This window comes from Poromitra crassiceps, assembly GCF_964638095.1.
Source record: "Poromitra crassiceps genome assembly, chromosome: 1".
NCBI classification, from domain to species: Eukaryota; Metazoa; Chordata; class Actinopteri; order Beryciformes; family Melamphaidae; genus Poromitra; species Poromitra crassiceps.
The window spans coordinates 33,237,323-33,265,110 of NC_139623.1; the positions used below are offsets into that span (position 1 = coordinate 33,237,323).

Genomic DNA, 27,788 nt, shown 5'->3' on the forward strand with positions numbered 1-27,788 from the left:
ATGTATAAGGCTTGTATGATATAATTTATTTTTCATAACTGTGAATTTGTAGTCAAATATTGGTAATTTCTCAAGTAATCCCATACTATCCTTCAACAAAAGCTCCTTAGTACCACTGTCTACTTTTGTTCTCAAAAGAGGAGAGAAGGAAGGGAGGAAGGAAGAGTTGAATGAGCTAGTAGGTCAGTACTCTTCCCATGGTGACGAATGAGACTCCACTGTCCTGGACTGTATTTTTAGGCTGCTCTACATGTCCACAGAGACAGGCAAGTCGGCAAGGTGACCTGCTTTCCCAATGATCAATTGCGTAACCTAGGGTGGCTTTTGTTTAGAAGGAAAAAAAGCACAGAAGGGGGGAAAGAAAGAAAAAAAAATACTTCCCCTTGAAAGTGGCAAAATTGGCACACTTCATCTACTTTAGCACAGTATCTTCAAGTAGAAACTTCAAAAAAAAAAAGACACTCTGCAATTGTTCCTGTTGCAGTGAATGCACATGCTGATATACTGGATTCACCTAAGGCAAAAAGGATTGTGAAGAAGTGTGGAAAGTGCTCTTGGAGCCCCCCCCCCCCCCCCTCCCTCTGCAGCAGGAGTCCAGAGTAATGGATACAGTGAACGGTGTGGAGGGGCGTCCTGTTAGAAGGGAAGCCTCTGGCGGTGGTGGGGCTCTGCTCGCTCACCCCGTGCGTTCCAGCTGAGTCAGGGCATGTCCCCTTCGGGCTGCTCTCCTTCCTCCTCCCTCTGGCTCTCAGGAGGACATGTTGAGCAGCTTGGTAGACTTATTGGGGTAATTGATCGCCAGGCTGATAGCAGCGATGTTCTTCAGAGCCTGCATGAAAGAAAGCATATAGACGGATAAGGGGGGAGAAAGAGAAACGCAAGGACAGTGAAGTTATCAAATCTGAGGTGAGAGACAAATGTTTAGTGGCCGATGCTCAGCGAGCGGCGGCCCTATATCTGGCTTTGTCCAAAGAGCGATTTGGTCACCAATTTAGGAACCACTTCTGTTGAGTGACGTCTGCTGCATGCCAATCCGAGGAAGCCTTTGCGTCGGACGCTGCGGTACTCAGCCAATCAGAACACACAGCAAGCCTTTGGGTGGGACGCTGCGGTACTGTAAAGGCCACCGCTGGTATTAGCGCGGCCCCGCATGGCTCGACTCGGATCGTTGTATCATTCCACCAGTCAAAAACCGGGACAGCCCGGGTTGAGTCTTGCTGCTTTTGGTGCCTGCTCTGTTGAGGTTCCAGCCCGGTGGACCCGGTACCATACGGTGACGTGAAAACACTGCAGACGACTGATTGGTCAGGCAGAATCGTGTTTACTGTGTCTACTGTCAATGCTGGGCACCAGTTTAGTGGCACTTACCTTCTCTTCTGTTATTTCCATCAGACTTTTGTCTTGCTGCCTTCGGCTCTGGTGAAATAAAATCGATCTCCTTGCTCAGCCTTAACATGACGGTGGTTTTCAATTGTTTTGAGAGAGAAAAGTCAGTGGGTCGGGAACCCCTTGTAGTTGTGTGTTACTTCTACGGCTCCGCTAGGCCAGAGGCAGGGGTTTAGCGGAGCCGCTGCCTTTCCTGGTGAGAGTGGCCGGGCTGGTCTCCTCTTCAAGTGCCCTTTTTGTCTGCGGCTGATATGACTTTCAGAGGCTGTAGCACGCTGAGTTTTAAAACTATAGGGTGAAGATCCTTATATCATATGAAACTATAAGAGAAGAAGCGCATCCATTGCCATCAAGCATGACATGTTACCTTGTCGGGAAGGGGGCTAAATAACGCTCCGAAGTTAGGTGAAATTTTGGTGAGGGAAAAATTGACATGGCCATATTCAAAGGGGTCCCTTGACCTCTCACCTCAAGATATCTGAATGAGAACGGGTCCCTTTACAGGCAAGCCCACTTTATGCTAACCTCATGCATTTTTTTTTATTTATTTTTTTTAAACAAAAAACATGCAGTTTTTTTGCATGCAGTATAAATGTGTTATTTTCGCCTATTCTATTTGAGTATTTCCCCATACTGGGTCCACAAACAATCTTTGAATTGCATAAATTGAGTATGACTGGAAAGCTAAGACTCTTGTGGAGTCAATGAGCCCAATTGTATTCATGTGTGATGATGTTAGTCCCCATAGTAGCCATTTCATTGTAGTTGAAACTTTACCTCACTGTATAAAATTACCTATCGTGACCTGACCTCTAGGATAATCACAGCCTCATTAAACTTTACAATCACAAACTAGGGCATTCAGGGAATGTATGGCATGGGGATGGCCATCATATTTCCATGATAATGTTCTAAGCCCATACTCTAAACATTCAACATTTGAATAGACGCCTAATCAAAACACAATGTTTATTACAGATTTATGACTAGAAAACCTTGACACAGTTCTGAGCTGCACCTCAAATTAACCTTCAGGTTCCCAGCTTTCAGATCATGTGTGCCAGTTCTATGTGGCATAATATACTGTTGACCCTAAATTGACAGTCCCCCTTAAAAGAGACAAGAAATGGTGTCTGGTAGTCAGGGGTGGAGTAGAAGAGGTTAAAAGAATTCTTCTCAAGAATATATGATTGTATTGTTTTCTTTATATATTGAATAACTTGATGATATGGCGGGGATAATGACCGTGTGCAAATTAAAGCGCAAATTATGCTCACGCGAAATCGCCGGCGGTGACTGCACCGAGGGGGTCGCCGCAGCTGGGGGTCCTATCGGCACAGCACGGCGGAGGGAACGTGCAGCTCCTCGACAATGTGACTCCACGGCGTCAACGCGGACGTGACGTGACCAGCACAAGAGCTGTGATTGGCTGTTGCCTTGGGCCGCGCACATATCCGCTGAAGTACTTGTTGTGAGGAATGAGGAAATGCTATTTCCTCATTTAACAGTGCTTGTCCCTCATCTAGCAAAGCCTTCTGCAGGCTCACCGGAATGAGTTTTGAAATAAAATGACAATAAAATGTCCCCCAACCGACATGATTGCAAGTGTTTGGTAAACGACACGATAACGTCATATGTAATGGACATAAGTGTACCACAAGCCACCTAGTGTTTTGAACGTGTACCGCAGCCAGGGGCCGAGTTACGTTCGAGTATGCACAGTCTCGCTGTCGCCGCTAGTCGGCGGCAAGGCTCCAAGTCGAGGGTGTGCAGAACCCTGTCAGCGCCTTAAGTGAAGTAGTGCAAAAGCATTTGAACTAAGTGTTACACTATTGTGGTTCTCAAAAATATTTTCGCAAGTTTGGCAGGTCTGCATGTGCCCCTTTTTAATATTGAGCACCTGCCCCTCTAAAGCAGTTCTCAAAAACTTTCACATGAAGGACCCCTAAACTGACAAAAATGAGACCACGGACCCCCATTTGATAGGATTTTGTCCCACGGTCCCCCATATGATAATAAGATTGATGCTTTTACATGTTTTGCTACAGAAAGTGTATAGAACCCATGACCAAAATAGTCATTACTTATGAATGGAATTCTAGCGAAAATACATTACCCCCCTTTTGGCTGGGGACCCCCTGGAACCACCTCAAGGACCCCCATCTGAGAACCACTGCTCTAAAGGTCTCTGCACGGCCCTGTCTCGCAGCGAATATAAGACTTCCGGTGGATGATTTTCAAAGTAAAAGAATGATTCTGCACAAGTAGAGCGCGCATGACAGCCACCGGGACATGTAAACGGTGGTGTCCGTCTGTCTGATGCAGGAGTGTACTGAAAACAGCGGGCCAGAGAGCAGAGAAACAACATTTCAACATGCTGCTGAATGATGCCGAGATGTTTACAGCAACCACTGAACCAGCATCAAGCTACTGTATGTTCCGCGAATATAAGACCTCCGGTGGGTGATTTTCAAAGTAAAAGAATGATTCTGCACAAGTAGAGCGCACACAGAAGCCACTGAGAAATTATAATTTTGCCCATTAAAAACAATGAACTAAGCATTTAAACTAAGCTATACAAAACAAATTTCGCTATGACAATAATAACATTGAGAACGTTCTTCTCAGTATCTAATGGTCATAGCTGGTCTCAGGACAAGACTTCCTGTCAATGTTTTTTCTTCTTCCCAAAATAAAATGAATGTATTGTTCTGACAATTGCCAGTTGTGGTACTTTTGACAGTAATCTCCAGGTGTATTTTAAGTTTTTTGAAGTAGAAGTAGAAATCTGCAGCCCAAAAAAGAGAAAAGCAAAATCTCTAATGATATATTTAGCAAAGTGTTTAACAACGCTGGTGCCTGCTACAACAACAGGCTCTTCAGCGCTTTCCTGCGTCGACCATATGCGTGGTTTTGACCGAGCCTTGTTTTTTTACAGCAGCATACTGCATGTAGAGCAGTGAGCAGTGTGCACGCAAGATTTCTTTAAAGCCCCCTCCAGTTTTGTCATTTTTAAGCTATCTCATGTGTAGCCGTATTTTTTCCTGCTCTGCTAATTAGCCAAAGTGTTCGCCACTGTATTTTGTAGACAAATAACCTTATTTTGGGCTCAAACTCTTAAATTGGCTCACGTGCTAGAAAGGGGTGCTGACGTCAGACTTTATGGTTGTCAACGCTCACTTATGCGGACCTGTCATATTAATAATATACAATATATTACAGTGAATACAATCTGCCGTTAGCTTGGCTTAGCTACGTTCGCTAACGTAGTTCGTTCTGGCTCAAAACGCCGCGATAGTCACTTTTAACCAGTTCGAGTTACGCTCTTTCAATTTCTTTTGCTTATATGCCCACCAGCTTTGATATCTGTTGGCTGGTTATGCTGATATTTATAACAATATGTGGCTTCTGGGGGAACATTTAGCGGAGTTGAGGCAGCCATACTGTTTCCGGTCTGACTGGCTGGAAGGGAGATGGAGATCGTATTGAAGGTAGGTGCGAGGCTCGGCCAAAACACACAGGATGCGGAAGCCGTGGCATTATGACATCATCAGTGATGTCATAAGAGCAATCGTGATGTCATCAGTGATGCGAAGTTGTGACATCATCAATGATCATCAGTGATTTCATAAGTGCAGGTGAGCCCGCACAGTGGTCGAGCTGCAGGGCGGGCGAGCGAAGTTGTGACATCATCAGTGATCATCAGTGATGTCATAAGAGCAAGTGAGCACACACAGCGGTTGAGCTTGCGTATGCAAGTTGCAGGGTGGGTGAGGCCGCGCAGTGGGCGAGCTAGCGAGGCCGCGCAGTGGGCGAGCTAGCGAGCCCGCGCAGCTCGCATACGCACTCGAGCAATTATGATGTCACTGATGATGTCATAGACATCTTCTACAATATTACCCAGGTTTAACTAAGTAGACACTTCAAGAAATACACGCCAGGGAGTAGTAGACTAAAAACACACTTCGCAGGCTGCAGACAGCCAGGCAGGGGAGTTAACTTTTCAGTCAGAAGCTGCTGAGACCCCAGCGCGGGTGGGCGGGGCTTGCTGTTCAATGGTGCCAAAATGGAGAAGAAAAGAGGTGCAGAGAGGTGGAAAGCAAGGAGCCTATGTTGTGTCTTGGCCTAAACTACAATATCAGTGGTAGACAATTGTATTGCCTCTAGAATATTCGAGAGAAATTAAATTAACACTAATTTGTATTTATTTATTTATTTATATTAGGCTATATAAAAAATCCCATTGGTCAAATGTAAACAGTAGTGGGTAAAATGAAAGTATGGGTTGGATTGCTTTTGTGGTTTTCTTCACAAAAGTGGAAAAGGAGGCAGAAGCAGCACTAGCACTGCAGCAGGTGCTCCTGCAGAGCTGGAGGTGGTGTTGAACTTATCAGAATCAGGAACCCTCAGGTAGGCTACAATTTCATGTAACATCACGTTAGCATTATATTCACCAAATCTTGCTTCAAACGGCCCACATTTTTCACGTGTGTGTCCGCGTGTGTTGGCCTGGCCTGCATGGTATCTAATGTCCGGCCTGAATGATGGTCCCAGTCCGCCCCTGCCGACAGGTCACCTATGATTTTGTTTTCAACCTGACAGGTATTAAGTAACCCTTTGATTGAACCACCCACAACTCAAATGCTTGTCCACCACCCCCCTATCCTCTCCTCCTAACCCGCCTACAGGCTCCTCTGCTATATTTACAGGGTCCACAGTACAGAGAATGCTTGTGGCTCGCTTCACCACGAGTGCTAATGGACTGTAATTACCATATACATTAGTCCTGAGTGCAGCCCACACATGCTCAAAACAAGGGATCTGCTGGGTGTCAACAGCTTTGTGATTCACCAGTAAAAAGAGACTGGAGCTGCCAGCTGACTCACAGCAACTGTGAGATGGTTCAATCAACGGGACTGCGTGGTGAAGAAAGAGTGTTGCATAACATCACCACACTTCACGCTGCTTGTCAAGGATTGATTTGAGCCTATACTGTATACCATGATAACATCCATGTCAGACAGCAATGCACATGTGACATGTGTCCGTCCATCCATCCGCGTGTAGCATGAGAGGATGTAGCCTCGGCCCCTCCCCCCAGCTCCATGAGAGAGAGAGCACGGTTCACACAGGGGGGGGGGGGGGGGGGGGGGGCTCGTCAGCACACACACAGATTAGCCGATTAGCTTGCTCGCAACCAAGCGACTGATTTCAACGCGGTTTTGCACCATTGGAATCAGTGTGACTTGTACTTGTTGAACAAAGATCTGTCACTAAGCTCAGAGGCATATTGATCCCGTAGTTGCTTACGTACGTAGCCTAGTGTACTAAACCTGCACCGCTTACTTGAGAACCTGGGTGTGATTTTTCTAACAAGATCTGAGAACGGCAGAATAGATCACTTTTAAGTCAGAAAGGCAGAGCTGCAAGCAAGGGCATGTGAGCAATATATCACACATTAGGACTAAACAAACACAATGGGATGGTGCAAGTCTTACCAGTGCAGTGTGGGTGAGGAGCTGCTCATCAGTGGTCATGGCTAGTAGGTACTCCTGGAGGATGCCCTGTGCCTGGTGGACAACACACAAAAGTTTCCTTTCAAATTAATCTCATGCCACAATCCCAAGTGCAATTCACACACACTGAAAACACAGATATCCTTGCTGGGCCAGATCATTGTCATCATCATGAATGGAGTTAAAGTAACTCAGTTGCTTGTGAGGTTACATAAGGGATGCGCTCAGTTCTAAATGAGGCCTGCTTCCCTGACCACTCTTCATCTCCATCTCAGCTTCAAATCATGCTGTGGAATGTTGGAAAAGTCATTCCGAGTTACAAACAAATGGAAGGGAGCTTCCACCAAAAACACCCATAGGAGAGACATACAGTACCTGGGCTTACATAAGAGTTGGGAAACACAGATAAGACTAAATAGAAGCTAAATGGGCTGAGACTGGTGCAGGAGACACAGTCCAGAGCCCCGGTCCACCATCCATCTCACAGCACCCCAAATGTTTATGCTGGGGAACATCCTAGGACCATTTGTACTATCAGTAGTGCATGACATGCCATTCTGATTCCTAAATATAACATTGGCTTCCTGGGGCAGTTCATTATATCTCAAATGGAGCCAGCCTCAACTGCACTAGTGAACAGGGCACTAAGAACAAGGTCTGCTCAAACGTGAACCGGCTATCCTGCGCCACTAAACCTTTCAAATATGCTGGTTCAAGTCCCAGTCCTAATAAGGCCATAGAGGAGTCCACTGAGTGTCAAACCAAACCACTCATGGGCTCGCCATGTTTTTGCAGCAGTGTGTCAACATGGACCTGTTGAACTAGGCCGTATGTGGTGTCGTCACGCCAGTTGAGCTCATAAGTCAACATGAAGTGTGAGCCACCAACCAGTCTACAGATCCTTCACTTTTAGGAGCATGGTGATGACGAGCGGGCCACCTCTTCAATTGTAGGTAGGCCGCTGATCCTTGCACAGAATGTCTATTCAATGAGGTCACACACTTGACTGACTGCAAAATATATTTTCCAATATTTGAGTTCACAACAAACACATGTTTTAGGCAGGCACTAGTTATTACAAAATCATCTGTGAATGAATGCAGATATGAACAAGTGCTAAAACAGTGTAGCTCTACTCTAGACAGTTTCACTTGGATCTGGTCTAGGCACTGCAAAGCATCAGCAGCTTGTGTAACCTAGTTTCTATCAAATTCACTGGCTTTATTCAGGCGTAACTGACAACCTCCTTTTTGAAACTTCATGTAATTGTTTGAACCACATCCTGATCCAACCAGACTCAGTGTGACAGAGAGGCTAAGTGGAAGGAGCCACAGCAAGCAGCATGGAGTCCCCCCCCTTTCAAAGCAGCATCAGGACATTGACTGTCCTATAGACAGTTTTCACTTGACAACATAAACATTCTAAATGGACCCTAGCTTACTTCCTGTTGCAGTGCTTGCTAATACAATAGCTGACATGAAATAAGAATAGGTTTCAAATTAAGCAATAAGCCCCAAGAGGCGTTGCGGGCCGGTGGTGTGCCGTGGACGACACCTCTTAGCGGTTGTAAAATCACTATAAACCACAGCCTCACACAATGCCGTGAAAAGCGTCTATTAGCAAAAAGTTCAACCTTTTGCTCAACAACTGGGCTTCTTTGACGCTGTGCACATAGGACGTGTGTATTTCACATGTTGACAGCACTTTCATTGCGCACAAAACACAGCGCACGGAACGTTTTTTTGTGAGCTTTGTTTTGTTTTCCCCTGCAGTCGCACGCAGTACAGTTCAAGACGCAACGATCACACGGACGGGTAGCCAACTGGTTTCGTCTGTTTGATGTTGTTGATTGTTCACAGTCACACTGTAAACATGAAAGCCAGATTATTGGGTTGAAGATCCCCCTGGCAGGAGAAGAGGTAGGAGGAGTGACATTGACGAGCAGCACGCTTTTCCTCCAAATGTTGAACTTTTTTCAGCTTGAGACGTCCAGAGCGCTCCGCCAAAAAACACTAGCCGCCAAGAGCGCTTAAACGGCAGGTGCGGTCCTTGGAAGAGGAGCGCGTCCTTACCATAGAGAATGAATTGCAGAAAGGCATTGGCAGCTCAAATACACACGGTCTATGTGCACGGCCACTTAGTGTTGTGCTTCAAAGGCAGTAGTAAAAATTAGTTGGTGAAGTCAAACTGGCCTCTGAAGTGTCTGAGGGCCACACATACCTACAGAGGCTGTTGCACTATAGCCCTTTTCCCACATGCGTACCGGAAAATTACCTGTAAGTCAATATCGGACATTTCCCTGAATTTCCCTTCACACCTTAGCGCGCGCATATGGGAATCTAGTCGTCAAATAGCCGGTATGTTGGGGGACGGGGGACGGGGGAGGGGGGAGCTTATTTGGGGGGTCGGCAAAACTTCACTCAGTCCTCCGTACTTTGCAGCAGCCTGACACAGGACAGACAAAGCGAGAATGGCAGAGGCTTGCAAGGCAAGCTGCCCAACGCTTGTAGCCTATGTATGTAGAGAAAGCAAATGCATGAAGCGAAATGTGTGGAAGTAGTTTGCTTTGATGTGCGCAAATGATTAGATGATGCACTTTGAAGAAGTTGGGATCCGTGTCTGAGAGAAATAGTTGCTGGTTCGATGTTTATCCGTTCACCTGCGTCGCGTTGAAGCACTTTTTACAGACTGGCTTCGTTTGATGTGTCCGGCTTGCCTTCGGAAATCAGCAAGCTGACATAGTGCTCTTATTAGGCTATCACAAGATCATTTCGCCAGTTTGCTTTAATGTGCGCGAATGATTAGATTATGCCCGCTGGAACATTAAGCAACGTGTGTAGGCTACACTTCGCCCATGATTGAAGGACCGCTGTCGCGGAAAATGACTGGAACCGTTTCCACTTGCGTCCCCTTAAGAGCATACCGCTCTTCTGACTGGATCGAAACTGGTGAAATGTCGGGGACGACGGGGTCGCGCTTATACCGGCACGGCGCCTTTCCCACATGCAGGCATTACACCACGTTCCGGTCATTTTGCGGTACAAAGCGCATGTGGGAAAAGGGCTTATGAGTAATGAGAGGTGAGGTGGATGAGAGAAGAGTGAACCAGTTAAACATTCATTCCATTGTGAAGAAATGACTGTAGCGTGCCTTTATGAAAGCGCATTGATCACAAGTACCAGTTATTTTGAAATCTGAACGGCACACTGCTTGGAAGGCATTTTTTCAAAGGGGAGATTTTTTGTTGTTGTTCTCCCGACTGGAGTAACTAACGTGAAATTCAAGTCTTTAAAAAAGAAGAGAGAGATAACTTGGTTAAACAGAGGGCAATCTCAGACTAGAAGGTTGAAATGAGTGTAACGAGTTGACAATTCAGGCGAATCCAGTAGTTATTTCACTACTATTTTCACTAACTAACTAGCCAACTATCTGTCCATCCATTCCTTCAAATTGATGTATGGTATCCCTCTCACCACTGCTAAGCTCTGAACGCTGAAGCCGGGAGTGAAGAGCTGGAGGTGACTAAGCGTTAAATGGGCACTGCGGCAAACACATTTGTGAGCTACTGCTAAAAGACAGGTCATGCTCTCTGGGATGGAGTGGCTGGAATTGACCACACACCAACCCGTGTCTATCACTGCTTAGTTACACCCAGTTCTGTGTGTCCGTGGAGTGCATCCCAGGCCAAACTCCTCCTCAGTATTCTATACTGTGTCTCTCTGACCTGCAGCGAGTACTGCTACTGCCCCCTGGTGTTAGTTGACAGGCACTGTTCCAACTGAGCCTCCCATTCCTCTCACATCCAACAAAATCCAGTGGATTCAGACATGAAAAAAGATCCATCATCCATCCAGCGGGCAGCAGTGAAAATGCCCCCTGAGCGACAGATCGACTGATGTCATTGATTTCACCCTCAAGAGTGGCAGCCTCAGGCCTCGCCAGCCATACGTGAAGGGAAGAGGAATGCTAGTGCTTGTCTGGTAAAACAGATGGGAAACTTTAACTTCTGGCTGACGGCAGGCTCATAATCCTTAAGACTTTTCTTAATTAATAATTTGAGACAACAGAGAGAACACGCACACACATGACACCAAATGGATAGCACCACTTCCTATCCCAGCCACCGTGTGGGGAGCCAGTGTGCCACTGTGCTGTCTGGCAGATGGCGGGTCGGGCTTTGGCCCAAGCCCAGCGGGGAACAGGTGGGCCCAGGAAAAACATGCTCATCTCAGAGAGATATGAGAGAGAGACAGAGAGGGAGAGAGAGAGAGAGAGAGAGAGAGGGGGAGAGACAGAGAGAGGTAAAGGCTATGGAGCTAAAATGCATTGTGAAACTTATTAGATTATCATTCTCCAACAACTGGAAAAATGCCCTAAATAATGTCACTAAAGCCCTTTTCCCACATGCGTACCGGAAAATTACCTGTAAGTCAATATCGGACATTTCCCTGAATTTCCCTTCACACCTTAGCGCGCGCATATGGGAATCTAGTCGTCAAATAGCCGGTATGTTGGGGGACGGGGGGAGGGGGGAGCTTATTTGGGGGGTCGGCAAAACTTCACTCAGTCCTCCGTACTTTGCAGCAGCCTGACACAGGACAGACAAAGCGAGAATGGCAGAGGCTTGCAAGGCAAGCTGCCCAACGCTTGTAGCCTATGTATGTAGAGAAAGCAAATGCATGAAGCGAAATGTGTGGAAGTAGTTTGCTTTGATGTGCGCGAATGATTAGATGATGCACTTTGAAGAAGTTGGGATCCGTGTCTGAGAGAAATAGTTGCTGGTTCGATGTTTATCCGTTCACCTGCGTCGCGTTGAAGCACTTTTTACAGACTGGCTTCGTTTGATGTGTCCGGCTTGCCTTCGGAAATCAGCAAGCTGACATACTGCTCTTATTAGGCTATCACAAGATCATTTCGCCAGTTTGCTTTAATGTGCGCGAATGATTAGATTATGCCCGCTGGAACATTAAGCAACGTGTGTAGGCTACACTTTGCCCATGATTGAAGGACCGCTGTCGCGGAAAATGACTGGACCCGTTTCCACTTGCGTCCCCTTAAGAGCATACCGCTCTTCTGACTGGATCGAAACTGGTGAAATGTCGGGGACGACGGGGTCGCGCTTATACCGGCACAGCGCCTTTCCCACATGCAGGCATTACACCACGTTCCGGTCATTTTGCGGTACAAAGCGCATGTGGGAAAAGGGCTATAGCCACACCTCCAGCTCTCGCGTTCTTCCGGGTTCGGCATGGGACCTAAGGGATTTCAATCCCCATTAATTTTTACATTGATGTAAAATCCTTATAAAAAGATTTTGACTTGGTCAACCCAAGTGATTCAGCTACATTCAGAAGCACGAGAGAGCGTAGAAGATATTCTACAGTCTCTCATGGTAATTCTCAATATAGCTAAATCACTTGGGTTGACCAAGTAAGAGTCTCGCTCATAGGATTTTAAGAAACGTCTATGGAGAATTCACTTCCTCAGGTCCCATGGGCAATCTCGCAATGGCGGGACTTAGGTCATCCATAGGTCAATGCACTTGATGTGACACACACCATTCAAGACGAGGTCCTCCTGACCCATGTGGATCCAGAAGCTGGACCTTCAGCCAGGCCTGATGACACACTGCAAGAGCCACCTCAAAAGAGTAAATGCAAGCGCACCAGACAACCAGAGCAGAGGGATGATGCCTACGAGACACTGCTGAGCCGTGAAACGGAGAGGGCAGAGATGCAGATCAGTCTGGCCAAAGAACAAATACAGCTGTGCCGGCTTCAGCAAACTGAAACCTCACTTAGAATTCAGCTTTTAATAAAAAAATTTTTTTATTACAATTCCATTATGATTTTATGTCCTTTATGTATTTAAAAATATAATTAGACATTACAGATGTCTCTGCAATGTGGTATCTTGTCTTCCTTGTATTATTTTTCATATCCACTAGATGGAGATCGGTAGGATTAAAGCACTGATATTCAGGATCTAGTAATCTTGAAAAGTCTGAAACTGTATCAGGGTGATCCTATCCTGAATTGCTTTGAAATACTGGGACAAAATCTGGCCGAGTTGTCTGATCCTGGATCACAGAAAATGGGATTTCAAAATCTGATCGGATCTGATTGAGATTAAAAGTTTTGAGCTACTGGGCCCGAAGATTACAAAACATAATTATAGGATATGATCCATGAAAATAAGAATTTTTTTCCAGCAACTTGTCTGATTTTGCTAATGCTTTCATATGTAACCTGCTGCTAATGCTTTCATATGTAACCTGCTGCTAATGCTTTCATATGTAACCTGCTGCTAATGCTTTGATATGTAACCTGCTGCTAATGCTTTCATATGTAACCTGCTGCTAATGCTTTCATATGAAGCCTGCTGCTAAAGCTTTCATATGTAACCTGCTGCTAATGCTTTCATATGTAACCTGCTGCTAATGCTTTCATATGTAACCTGCTGCTAATGCTTTCATATGTAACCTGCTGCTAATGCTTTCATATGTAACCTGCTGCTAATGCTTTGATATGTAACCTGCTGCTAATGCTTTCATATGTAACCTGCTGCTAATGCTTTCATATGTAACCTGCTGCTAATGCTTTCATATGTAACCTGCTGCTAATGCTTTCATATGTAACCTGCTGCTAATGCTTTCATATGTAACCTGCTGCTAATGCTTTCATATGTAACCTGCTGCTAATGCTTTGATATGTAACCTGCTGCTAATGCTTTCATATGTAACCTGCTGCTAATGCTTTCATATGTAACCTGCTGCTAATGCTTTGATATGTAACCTGCTGCTAATGCTTTCATATGTAACCTTCTGCTAATGCTTTCATATGTAACCTGCTGCTTTCAACACAATCCGGCCCAGCAAGCTCATCTCCATACTCCAGGCCCTGGGGCTCAGCACCTCGCTCTGCAACTGGGTTCTGGACTTCTTATCCAACCGCTCACAGTATGTCAAACTCGGCAAGCACTCATCTTCCATTCTGTTTCTAAACACCGGCGCTCCCCAGGGCTGCGTGCTCAGCCCCTTTTTCTACAACGCATACACACACAACTGCTCTCCCTTCTACCCTTCCAATCTCATCATCAAATTCGCAGACGACACTACAGTGCTGGGCCTCATTTCTAATAACGACGAGTCTGCCTACAGAAATGAGGTTCAAAGGCTGGAGGAATGGTGCCGCAGCCTCAACCTGGAGCTCAACACCAAAAAGACCAAGGAAGTGATTATAGACTTTCGCAAGTCAAGCCACCACAACCACTCCCCCCTGTTCATCAACGGGGAGGCAGTGGAGATCGTCACGTCTTTTAAATTCCTTGGTCTGACCATCACAAAGGAGCTGTCTTGGAGCGCCAACACAACCGCCATGATTGGCAAAGCACAGCAACGCCTCTTCTACTTAAGGAAACTTAAGCGTGAAAACCTCCCACAGAGGCTCCTAGTGAACTTCTATCGATGTGCCGTCGAGAGCGTGCTGACATACTGTCTGTCAGTGTGGTTCTCCAGCTGCACCAAAGCAGACCAGCACGCTCTGCAGCGTGTCATCAAAACGGCAGGCAAAATCATTGGGACTTCCCTCCCGGACATCCACTCCCTCTACTCCTCCCGCTGCCTGCGCCGTGCCCTCAGCATCATCAAGGACTCATCTCACCCGGCTCATCATCTGTTCGTCCTCCTGCCCTCAGGTAGGAGATACAGGTCCATCCGCTCTAAAACTTCCAGGATGCTTAACAGCTTTTTCCCACAAGCTGTCAGCCTGCTGAACACTACTCCTCGAAACACAACACAACCCCCCCCCCCCCCCCCCCCCCGAACAATGAACTCTGACTGTCTCACACTCATTGCTCTCGAACTCTGTACAACATTCTGGACTCACTGTTTACATGCACTACTGAACAGTCACTAACTCTGATGCCTTTATAGAATAATGTATTTATTTATTGTATGTATTTATTATTTGGGCCGATGCACTTTACCTTGGTGTTGCACTGTACGTCTCAGGGAGATGCTTGTCTATATCTCGTTGTTGGAGCAATTTAACAATGACAATAAATATACTTGAACTTGAACTTGAACTGCTAATGCTTTCATATGTAACCTGCTGCTAAAGCTTTCATATGTAACCTGCTGCTAATGCTTTCATATGTAACCTGCTGCTAAAGCTTTCATATGTAACCTGCTGCTAATGCTTTCATATGTATCCTGCTGCTGGTTGCCCCGCAGCATGATCACGTGGTTTGTAAACAAGCCAATGGTCAATGGTCTCGCTCCGGTCGCCATCTTGACGTGACGTCACCTGAAAACAACCTACAGTATAGCGGATTGTTTTTGTCTGGCCTGCTCGTGTGTGTGTGTGTGTGTGTGTGTGTGTGTGTGTGTGTGACTCACGGTGGCCCTGGCCTCTGTGATGAAGAAGAGCTCGGTGAGGGCTCTGTGAAGGGGCAGCAGCACAGTGATGCTGGTGGGATCCTGGCTCAGGTTGTTCTCCATCGAGATGAAGAGCTGCCATAGAGGCCGCAGCAGAGTCAGCTCACAGGCTCTGCAGTGCAGGCACAGAGCAAGAGTTAGAAGTACACAAGCAGACCAAGATAACCACAATATGGAACAAAGAGTTCAATAAGCATGCAGTAGTGGGACTTTCACAATGGCTACATTTTCCCACAGAGGGGAAAGCAATGAAGAGTATGCTATAGATCAGGGGTGCCCACATTATTTCCCATGAAGGGCCAAAACTCAATCTGAGTGGAGGGCTGAGGGCCAAAAATAAACGTTGTGGAATTACATTAAAATGTATTGTGTTTTATAGAAAATTAACATTCTAAATCTAAAATAACATTTCAATATAATAATCTACTTTTGATCTGTTTGGTAATTGTAATAATTTGCAATTGGTTATATATATTTAAAAAAACATCTGCATTTGTGGGGAGCTTAAACATTTAATCAGTAAACACCCAGTTAAATACAGTTGTATTTTCCACCTTTGTAATCAAGAGAGAAATTTGACTTAATTCACAACTTGAAAAATCCTCAAGGTACTTTGAAAATCAGTTTCGTAGTGGCGACGTATATTGTACTCTTTCAAAACACCCACTCTCTGTCTGCAAATGAGACAAACCGCTTTTGAATTTACTTCGGTAAAAAAATACTCGTCTTGCCACTCCGTCCTAAACTTTCTTTTGTCAGTGTGCCACTGCCGTGATGACGATCTGTCCATCTTGCTGAGCTGGTGTAAAGCCAGTGACTGGGGAGGGATCAAATATCAGAGCTCACCCCCCAACCAGGTGATTCAGCCAACCAATCAGGAGCAATCAATCCTCAGATAGCAATGCCTCACACCCGTGTGATAGAGTCGGGGAGAGAGAATACCAGCTGCACAAAATTAATGTTAATCGTAGATAGAAGAGTCCCGACATGTCCATTCAGGCGCGGACTGCATAATCGGGCACGTCGGGCAACTGCCCGGTGGCCTGGCCTGCAAAAAAAAAAAAAAAAAAAATTCACCCCCAAATCCGTGGCGGGCCAAAAAAAAAGAGCGCGGGCCAAACTTGGCCCGTGGGCCCCAAATTGGGCACCACTGCTATAGATGTATTTGTCTGTGTGAGTGTTCGGTCATGTTGATATTGTCACGATGGCCAGGTGGTGGCTGAGTCCGAAACTATGCAAATCCCTAAACACATCCTTTACCTCATTTCCATGGTGACTGATAGGACATTAGGCATTTGTGAAGGCCTTCACGCAAACCCTGTGTGGAAGTGTTAATCCTGCGTCTCCAGGGAGAGCACACACAAATGAGGTGAAAACCTGCATTGAATTCTCTCAGCCAACCAGTATGTACTGAGAGCAGGTGGATGAGGTGGGTCTGATGCCCCAATGAGAATGGACAACCATACCCAACAATGATAAAGCTACAGTCCTAGAAGTATTGCACTGTTGAGAGAACGAAGGTGTGTGTTTGAGTATAATTGCGTGAGAAAGGAGAAGGAATGAAAGAAAATGTATCAGCAAGGGTAGATCCTTACGTCTGGGATTCACACTGCAGGAGGCGGAGCAACAAGTGGATGGCTTTAAGTCGCTGGTTCCCCGTCTGACGACAGGCCACGCCCACCTGCCACTCCCAGATGTCAGCCAAAGGCAGGTGACTGAGCACTTGCTCATCAGCTAACATTTGCTTCAAGATCTCAAAACCTGATAAAACCAAGAGTGCAGAGACACAGTTATGGAGACTCCTACTGATATTATTTCACATTTTACTAAGTAGTTCCTAGAGAGTGACTCACTACCCATACTGTTAGCAGTCACACTTTCTTAACCAGGACTGTGAAGTTACATAATGTGTATCTGTCCAAGCATAGTACCTGTTTGGAAGCGTCCTCTGTGGCCTCCTGTAACGGTGAACTTGTACCCCCACTCGGTGTTGCTCATGTCTGATACAAACCTGTAGTGCAGGGTATCACCTGACAAAAACACAGACAAAAAGTCACATGTCGGTAGGCTTTAGCCTGGGTAAACCCAGCCTTCAACGTGACGTCACAGACTATGCCTGTAGCGTACGTTTCTTCATGACTGATAGCACATAGAGGTCACGTGGAGGTTGGGTTTACCCAGGCTAGGTAGGCTTGGGTGATCCGCCCAAATATTGAAATACACGCCCAAATGTTGCGATACACGCAATTTTTTAAAATATATTATTGCATTTTATGTTTCAGGTACATACATTACATGATTAGTACTGTAGCATGAATAAACAGGTGAAATCTGCACTGTAGCAGGTGCAAGTGCACTTCCAGCTGCACATAGCTATATTTCAGCTAAAAACAGGGTGTAAATGATGTCTTTTCATGTCAACTTGGCATCTCAGGGCTTGTGGAGACTTACACCAGGTGAGCAGTACGGAAGCATTTTATGTTTTGTTTTTTTCCCTGTCATTTTTTTTTTTTATACGTTTTCGCTCGTGACCCTGTTCACACTCAGCAGACGGCTCTACTTGCCTGATGCGGCCAGTCTCAATTTCTCCAAACTGGGACCGTGCCGGCTGCATTCTACTGCATGTAGTACACTGACTGTCGGCAAGTACCTCATATGACCCCACATAAAAAAATCGGAACTATCCCTTTAACAGTACCACTAATGCACAGTAACCAGTGAAATGAGGGTCGGCAGCAGGGCAGACTGTGCAACACTGTCCCTATCTCCCAAAACAAAGTTTAGTTTAGTTTTATATCGCAATATTCGGCAAACGTGATATTCCATACTGAAAATCGGCCCAAGCCTACATCTGTAAACATGTTTCAAACGTACTTTGTCACTAAAAATATTTCAAATGCACACACATACAAACGCACACTTATAGACCAGAAAAGTAACAAACAAAGATTTTTGTTCTCTTACCTGGGATCTCAAAGTCGGCCCATTTCTGAGGCGAGCCGCTGAAGTTGTGGAGGTCTTGCAGGAAGTCACTGCTGCTGGACATGAAGAGCTCATCACAGCCTTCCTCTGTGTAGCAGCGGGAGTCAAACTTCACTGACAAATAGATAGCCCCTGGGATGTGCACCTTGTCCTGCGGGGACACCAAGGACATGCCACAACAATAAAATCAATTCACTTGAAAATACAAACTGGGACATGTTCATTGTCTCAAATCTTTTTATTGATTTTGCACCAGTTTGACAAACGACAAACAATGACATTTTCCAGGTGTCTCAGGAAACTGACATCAAATTGGACGAACAAGACATAAACACAATGAACAATATACAAACAGCAACAACAACATAAACCAACCCTCAGATCTATCAATTCCTACCTAACCTATCCATTGACACATTGAAAGGAAAAAAACAAACTAGAAGGACCGCACCGCGGATATATGCCTCCGCCAACAAGTGAGCAGTCGACATCCATGTCTGTCCAGACTTTGACGTTTGAGCCAAATGTGAAGAAATTCCATCAAGGCGTTCCTGAGATATCGTGTTAACGAGCTTGAAAATGGTCACAGTGACCGTGAACTTTGACCAGCAAAATGTAATCAGTTCATCCTTGAGTCCAAGCGGCGGTAGTTGTCATCTGGGTGCATGGTAGCCATATTCAGATATTCGATAAAGGGCTTCCAGGTTTTGTCAAATGATTTGTTGGGGTTCTTGAGTGAAAATCTAATCTTTTCACTTCAATGTGTTTAGAATCTCCCTGAGCCAACTACTGTGTGAGGGAGGAAGAGCATGCTTCCACTTGAAGAGGAGTAGGCGCCTAGCTAGTAGAGTAGTAAGGCCAAGACACGCTGCTTTGACGATGGGAAATTGAGCGTTGCAGATGGTGAGACCCCAAATAGCGCTGTAAGAGGTTTAGGGTTGAGGTCCATACCAAGTTTGGACAGGACCAAAATGTGAGTTTGGTCGGGGGGCGACTGTTTACAGCTGTTGCAGATATCACTGGTACCCGGACATGTTCATTTTCAAACAAAGATCTGCAGTAATATCCAACAAAATCTCTACATTTTCCTAAATTAGACAAAAATGTACATTTTCAAAGATGGCATCATAAATGAGGGAATGGCAGCACCCCAAAATATCATGTTCAGATATGGTTACTGATGAAAAGTGACTGATATGAAGTAGTTCACTCACCTCAAAGTTGGTGTTGTTGTCATAGGGGTGTTTGGATTCTCTGACCTGCACGGCCATGCCTGGCTCCTCCATGAACTGGCAGCCAGTCAGAGATAGACTGCACAGCATACTCTGGCTGCAGCCCTTCAGCACCCTCTGGAGAATCTGATTGATCATGGCATACTAGGATCATTTCAATGTCCCACTTACCCAAAGCTCCAATGTATCATACATGAAAATCTCACACACGTTCTAGACGATGATTTTCTCGATTAATCGATTATTTGTTTGGTCTAGTCAGAGAATGGTGAAAAATGCAGATCAGTTTCCGAAAGCCCAAGATGACTTGTTTTGTCCACAACCCAAAAGATATTCAGTTTACTGTCATAGACGAGTAAATAAACCAGAAAATATTCACAAGTATCTGGTCTTTTTTTCCTACAAAATTACTAAAACCAGCAATTATCGAAATAGTTGGAGATTCATTCAGTAGTTGACAACCAATTGATTATTCGTTGCAGCTCTAACACGAAAGCCTTAAAGAATAGAATATAACTTTAAGTTGAGACGAGCATTTTGGGGATATTGTGTTGCATTTACCATTCACCATGGTAAATGCAACACAAACTGCACACCGACACCCCTTCTCGCTCACCCTCTCCCAGAGCGACCTCTCCTCTAGCTGCATTAACATGTCCAGGATGTATGCCATGTGGGAGGCTCCGCTCAGCTCCAGGGCATCCTCGTTCAGCGCCGCGCCTGCGGGCCAGTCGGCCAGCAGCGAGGCCAGCACGTGGCGGGCGTACAGCGTGGCGATGGCCTGGTTGACCTTCACCAGGTACTGACGGACGGCCCGGTTGCTGCGCACGTCCAGTTCCTTGTGCAGGAGCGCCGAGCTTTTGGTGCGTCGCTGCTTGGCGTAGCTGAGCTGCAAGTCACTCTCTGAGTTGGTGATGAGCTTCTGGGCCACTACGTTGATCTCCTCTGTGGCCTTTTCACAGTGGCTAGGCTTGGACTGCGGGAGAGGGAAAGGAGGGACAAGGAGAGGAATCAGGACTGAGTTAGTAACATTAAAGTCCCATTCTGTAGTTGTTCTGTTTGGGAAAACTGCAGTCTCACTTAAATGCTACACTCCCTGTTTTACGGTTTCAGCAGTGTGTATAAGTGGTTCGCTGGGGTGGGGGGGGCTAAATCTAAATATCCCCAAAATGCTCGTCTCAACTTAAAGTTATATTCTATTCTTGTTTCAGTGACAGAAGTAGCTAATCGTGCCACTAATCAAGCTAGCAAGCGTTACACGTTTCACTTCCTATTCATACTTCACAATAAAAGCATCATTTAGTTTGTCAGAGGAAAACTTATAATTTGATGGAGCTGTGCAGGAAATGGAGTTAAAAGTTCCAGGCAACTTGACACTGCCAAGCCGCTCTGGGATGCAGCCAGCCAAAATCCATAGTGCAGGGACAGGCCTTCGGAGGGCGGTGTGGGAATGACAGAGCCGCCATTCTCCCTATTAGAAGTCACTGTACCATCAAAATGATTAAAATGCTGTTATATTAAGGTAACAAAAAGTTACACAATGGGGCTTTAACATTAGTAATGCCCCCAACAACTATTCTGGAGCTTTCTTTCTTTCTTTTTTAAGCACTTCGCCAGTTAAACAAATCAATGACTGTACTCCTTTGCATATTGTAGTTAGCAATTAATATTATTGGTTGTAATGTTTTGAACAGCTGTGGTAGAGGACTTTCTTGAACAACTCACCACACAGGACACCACAATCATGTCGGTGTCCACAGCCTTGGTGCTCCTCTCCTCAGAGCGAGGCCGCCTGGTAGGCTGCCACTTCTGAGCCAGCGTACGGATCGTTTCGTCTGTTTTGATCACATCCCCGTCAAATCTGAAAATCACAAAAAGCTTTCCGTTGTAAACGTGACCTAGAACAAATGTCAATTAGAAGGAAAGTAAGTTTGCTGTTGGAAGTTGACGCTCACCTCTTCTGCACCTCCAGGAAGAAGGAGTCGGTCCTCTTCATCTGCAGCTCGTACATGGCTCGCAAGATGTGCAGAGGGGCGTTTAAGGCGTCATGGGTGATCTGCATTAATATAAGGACAATTTAGACAAGATGTGCAGAGGGGTGTTTAAGGCGTGATGGGCGATCTGCATCAATATAAGGACAATTTAGACAAGATGTGCAGAGGGGTGTTTAAGGCGTGATGGGCGATCTGCATCAACATAAGGACAATTTAGACATGATGTGCAGAGGGGTGTTTAAGGCGTGATGGGTGATCTGCATCAATATAAGGACAATTTAGACATGATGTGCAGAGGGGTGTTTAAGGCATGATGGCCGATCTGCATCAACATAAGGACAATTTAGACATGATGTGCAGAGGGGTGTTTAAGGCGTGATGGGCGATCTGCATCAACATAAGGACAATTTAGACATGATGTGTGTAGAGGGGTGTTTAAGGCGTGATGGGTGATCTGCATCAACATAAGGACAATTTAGACATGATGTGCAGAGGGGTGTTTAAGGCATGATGGGTGATCTGCATCAACATAAGGACAATTTAGACATGATGTGCAGAGGGGTGTTTAAGGCATGATGGGTGATCTGCATCAACATAAGGACAATTTAGACATGATGTGCAGAGGGGTGTTTAAGGCGTGATGGGTGATCTGCATCAACATAAGGACAATTTAGACATGATGTGCAGAGGGGTGTTTAAGGCATGATGGGTGATCTGCATCAACATAAGGACAATTTAGACATGATGTGCAGAGGGGTGTTTAAGGCATGATGGGCGATATGCAACAACATAAGGACAATTTAGACATGATGTGCAGAGGGGTGTTTAAGGCGTGATGGGCGATCTGCATCAACATAAGGACAATTTAGACATTATGTGCAGAGGGGTGTTTAAGGCATGATGGGTGATCTGCATCAACATAAGGACAATTTAGACATGATGTGCAGAGGGGTGTTTAAGGCGTGATGGGCGATCTGCATCAACATAAGGACAATTTAGACATTATGTGCAGAGGGGTGTTTAAGGCATGATGGCCGATCTGCATCAACATAAGGACAATTTAGACATGATGTGCAGAGGGGTGTTTAAGGCATGATGGGCGATCTGCATCAACATAAGGACAATTTAGACATGATGTGCAGAGGGGTGTTTAAGGCATGATGGGTGATCTGCATCAACATAAGGACAATTTAGACATGATGTGCAGAGGGGTGTTTAAGGCGTGATGGGTGATCTGCATCAACATAAGGACAATTTAGACATGATGTGCAGAGGGGTGTTTAAGGCATGATGGGCGATCTGCATCAACATAAGGACAATTTAGACAAGATGTGCAGAGGGGTGTTTAAGGCATGATGGGTGATCTGCATCAACATATGGACAATTTAGACATGATGTGCAGAGGGGTGTTTAAGGCATGATGGGCGATCTGCATCAACATAAGGACAATTTAGACAAGATGTGCAGAGGGGTGTTTAAGGCATGATGGGTGATCTGCATCAACATATGGACAATTTAGACATGATGTGCAGAGGGGTGTTTAAGGCATGATGGGCGATCTGCATCAACATAAGGACAATTTAGACATTATGTGCAGAGGGGTGTTTAAGGCGTGATGGGCAATCTGCATCAACATAAGGACAATTTAGACATGATGTGCAGAGGGGTGTTTAAGGCGTGATGGGCGATCTGCATCAACATAAGGACAATTTAGACATGATGTGCAGAGGGGTGTTTAAGGCATGATGAGTGATCTGCATCAACATAAGTACTATTTAGACATGATGTGCAGAGGGGTGTTTAAGGCATGATGGGTGATCTGCATCAACATAAGGACAATTTAGACATGATGTGCAGAGGGGTGTTTAAGGCATGATGAGTGATCTGCATCAACATAAGTACTATTTAGACATGATGTGCAGAGGGGTGTTTAAGGCATGATGGGTGATCTGCATCAACATAAGGACTATTTAGACATGATGTGCAGAGGGGTTAAGGCATGATGGGTGATCTGCATCAACATAAGGACAATTTAGACATGATGTGCAGAGGGGTGTTTAAGGCATGATGAGTGATCTGCATCAACATAAGTACTTTTCGTTGATGAATGCCCTACTGCATGTACTATTAAAAGCATCCCTGTTCACCTGGAAGCAGATCTTGGTCTCCTCGTCCAGGCCCTCTAGGGGGTCAGGCCGGTTGGGGTCGGGGTCGTCGGCGCAGCAGCTGGAGTGGTCTGAGTCGTGCTCCTTGTCCGGCTCCCTCTCGTCTCGCTCAGGGTCCTGGGCCATGGAGTGGATCTCCCTCTTGGAGGAGTAGAGCATGATGGAGAGGATCTCCAAGTCTCGCAGCAGCCACAGCTTGCTGAAGCCGGTGCCCTTGCTGCACTTCCTGACCAGCAGCTGGGTCAGACCCGACTGCTGGATGGCTTCCTGCGCCTGCTCCACTCCGTGTTTCTACACACAGGAACGACACAGTATGACACATCTACCTCCAATATGATCTAATATCATCTATACTGAGTGCTTCTGAAACATGTGACACTGTGACCCAAGAGTAGGCAGGTTTCCATCCATTCCAACTGAGCACTACACCAGCTAATTAAGACGCCTTCATTCAGAAAGAGGGGAACTATCCATAATCCACAAAAGCAGGCAGTGGGAAAATTCGGTTCTGAATGAGCATAAAGTAGAGATGGTGGGAAACAGTAAAATGTATAAAACAAGTGATTTATTTGGTAGAAATAGTGCTAACCAATATATATATATATATATATATATATATATATATATATATATATATATATATATATATATATATATTTATATATATATATATATATATATATATAAATAAAGGCATATCTATATATTTATACAGGGATGGCCCTTCAGAGCGAACTCTCGTTTGCAAGAGTGCCCTCTACAAAAGAACATACAGTATACAAAAATGTAATATAAGCAGGCCAAAGCAATACGTGAACACAAATAATAGCCTTGGCTTAACAGCTACTCTGCAACCCGTTTCAAGCTTGGTGAGCTTCCCCAGGAAGCATTATACCGTTTCCCACCTTTTCTACTTTTTTGGAAGTAATTGAGAACCATTGATCTATACTATGCCTATATTACCTCACTATACACTGTAAAATATCTTATTCTTGACAGGTCCTTTGTCATCATTTCTTCTACACAGAGAAAAGCTAGTCATCTATCTCATATTGAAAGTCATACTGCAAAAGTAAGTGTTGACATGCCTTGATAAGAATAGCAGAGCTAATACTAAATGCTATTATGCTAATGCTGATAAGATTGCCAAAGATTCACAGGCCAGATCAGGTACCTTGAGTGTATTGTAGAGGCCCTTAAGTGCCAGGGAAAGCACCCAGGAGGCCTCCACAGCATCAGGGGAGTTGTTGTCCTGGCTGGTCTGCAGTAGGTGGCTGATGATGGAGGTGAAATTGCTGAGATAGCGACTGAGCAGGGCCTTTGTGGAGCCTTGGCCCTCTGCCTGCCCTGGGAGGCCAGCAGCACTGGAGCCCTGGGGTTGGATCAACTGGTAATCCTTCACTATGAAAGAGGAGGAAGCACACAGAGGGTTACCGCATATTTATTTACACAACACCACTAGCAATGCTATGGGCGCACTACTACTCCACTGACCCGTTTTCCTCTTGCGGGTCTTGACGTCCACCACTGCAGCATGGTTCTTCTCTGTGAAGTGCTTGAGCAGGATCATGTGGTGCTGCTCATTGGCATTGTCGATAAATACCGACTGGGTGCCCATGCACAGCACCTGATAGACAGACATGGGGAGTCACACTCGGGTTTTAAATTCAGGAAGCACAAGACTTGAGAAAAAGTGCAGAAAAAGACTTCAAATGGTTTCTGTGTTACTGGTTAAAGGGATAAGTGGTAAAGTTGTGGACCAGTGATGTCATTCATGCACAAATTCAATCACTGGTCCACAACTTTACTCAAATCAATTCTCAACAACTGTCAAACTAAATGATTGTCTGCAAAACGGTTTACACTTTTCGGATGTGTGAGATTATGTGCAAAATAAATCAACATTGAAAATTGGTGGAGTGTCCCTTTAATAGTTTACCTCAGGGAAGCCCACCAGCACCAGTAGGGTGAACAGGTTGGTGCGTTTAAGAGTGTGTGGCAGCTGATGGATACAATGGTCAGTGAAGGCAGCGATGACCGTGTTCCACTGGGGGCAAGCATTCAGACTGCGTAAAATGTCTGCCACTGAGCATGCCCAATCCAGACCAATACGACTACAAAAGACAGAAAAACAAGAGAAAGAGAAGATATTTCTTTAAGATGACAATGACAGCTGATGATTTCTCCTGCAACTGTGTGCAAAGGTAGCCAGGGTCGTCGGGGGAAAACACAGATTCATAGTTGGTACAGATGGGTAGAAATCCATGTAGATGCTATAAGTGCTAGGACCAGAACTCTCCTAGTAGTATCTGGAAATGTGTCAACGAAAAAAGATCTATCCACCTAAACAATATTTCCCATGGTACTACTAGTTTTCTTGTTGTACCTGTCTAAGCAGACAGCCCCAAGGCTGAAGAGTAGTTGGGTGGTCTTCCAGCCCTGCGTGTCTGCGCCGGCTGCCTCTCCTTGGCTCAGCAACTGGTATTTGTCGGCCAGGGCCTCTGTGACGGCAGTGTCAGCCTCCACAGGAGGGATACGGAGCAGCAACTGGCCCAGCAACCCCAGGGTGAGGTGATAGGTCTCGTTTAGACAGCCAGCATTGGAAATGACAGCCCTGAAGAGCTGGGGCAGGATGGAGCTCAGACTAGAGAGAGACAGTGTGCTGCCCTGAGGATACAACAGATAGCACAAAATGTTATCTGGGGACACGTAGTGATTTTTCAATATGGCGCAAATAGTGTGTACTGTTACAGGAGGATGAGTGGTTAATTGGATTTGATAGAGTGTTTTAAGAGTGTAAGATTGTGGTATGTCACTGAATTAATGCTTAAAGTTTGCTCATGTTTCAGAGAACACATTATAGGCTGATGTCTTGCCGTATAGCCTTCTTGTCAATGCAGCCTGTAATGTACTTTATCCATAATTGTGTGTCAACAGGTTTGTCTGTGCACAGTTCTGTGGTTCAATAATCAATCAATCAATATCCTTTGTTTAACCAGGTAAAAAACTCATTGAGATTAAAACCTCTTTTCCAAGAGCGACCTGGCCAAAACGGCAGCATAAAGACAGTTGCATCAATACACACAAACACAAAATAAACAGATAAAATACAGTCAGTCACACACTCAGGAAACAATAGTTAGGTTACACCGTGACTGCAGGGCAATCACAAGAGCCAAGAGAACTAATTTCTCTGTCTCTTAAAATTGACCTGAATTCCCCCAGAGTTATAAGATTAGATAATTTCAAGTCCTTCTGCACATCATTCCAGGTAGAGGGGGCAAAAAATTTAAAAGCCTTTTTACCCAGTTCAGTTCTGACTCTAGGGACCTGCATCTGAATGATGGTTAAATTATTTGTAATAAAGTAAATGTATCAATGCAACAATATCATTGTTTGATGGATGGCATTAATGAATATTTTGTATTCCCCCCAAAAAGGCAGATGCTGAGTATCATACCGGTTTGGCTGGAGGCAGCATGGCTGCCAATAGTCCCAAGATCCTCTCTCTCGAGCACTCTGAAAACACATGCTCCTGGAGCGGAACCTGGGCCAGTCGCTCCTCTGGATCCTTGACGATGTCAGACGCTGGAGAGGTGATGGTCCCAGAACCAGACTCTGAAGCTGAGAATGGTGGAAAAACACAGGTTGATCCAGCTATCTATATGATAATAATCATAAGCATTAATGAACAGACGAGTGCCATGGTCAGCTTAGCGGAGGTCAAATCTCAGCACTCTTACATCGGACCACAGGAGAGAGGGTGTCCTCGCTGGACACAGAAGGCGTCTGGCTGAGGCTGGCCGAGTCCAGGGTGTCTTGGGTCACCAGCTTCCTCTTTCCCTCCTCCCCAGCATTTGGGGGAGAGGCCCCTTCTGGAGGAGCAGGAGGAGGAGAGCTCACCTCCATAGTCTTCTTTTCCTTCCCTGAGGGTTTACTCTAGCGGTCAGAGGATAAAACCATCCAGAAGGAGAGCACCGTAAACAGCATGAAACCATGAACCATGTCACTGTTAGAAATGCAACTGTGTACTGAATGTTGTAAGTCTTTTTTGAATCAAGTTTTCTTCAGGTTTT

At 45.4% G+C, this 27,788-nt stretch overlaps 1 protein-coding gene across 1 annotated transcript in view; it reads right to left on the bottom strand.

The window, feature by feature from the left end:
- Nucleotides 1-592: 592 nt before the first annotated feature.
- Nucleotides 593-27,788, bottom strand: part of zzef1 (zinc finger, ZZ-type with EF hand domain 1) — a gene marked incomplete at its 5' end in the record, with an annotated part of 70,759 nt that continues 43,563 nt past the window's right edge. Inside the window, 17 exons of the mRNA XM_083637088.1 lie at nt 593-829; nt 6,885-6,956; nt 15,301-15,451; nt 16,935-17,100; nt 17,271-17,369; nt 18,304-18,472; nt 19,536-19,679; nt 20,170-20,529; nt 21,279-21,414; nt 21,509-21,609; nt 23,695-24,003; nt 24,887-25,113; nt 25,207-25,339; nt 25,652-25,826; nt 26,099-26,379; nt 27,173-27,336; nt 27,456-27,651. Of these exons, the coding sequence (XP_083493214.1) occupies nt 749-829; nt 6,885-6,956; nt 15,301-15,451; nt 16,935-17,100; nt 17,271-17,369; nt 18,304-18,472; nt 19,536-19,679; nt 20,170-20,529; nt 21,279-21,414; nt 21,509-21,609; nt 23,695-24,003; nt 24,887-25,113; nt 25,207-25,339; nt 25,652-25,826; nt 26,099-26,379; nt 27,173-27,336; nt 27,456-27,651 (2,964 nt within the window). The 3' untranslated portion in view covers nt 593-748. The remainder of the gene's footprint in view (nt 830-6,884; nt 6,957-15,300; nt 15,452-16,934; nt 17,101-17,270; nt 17,370-18,303; nt 18,473-19,535; nt 19,680-20,169; nt 20,530-21,278; nt 21,415-21,508; nt 21,610-23,694; nt 24,004-24,886; nt 25,114-25,206; nt 25,340-25,651; nt 25,827-26,098; nt 26,380-27,172; nt 27,337-27,455; nt 27,652-27,788) is intronic.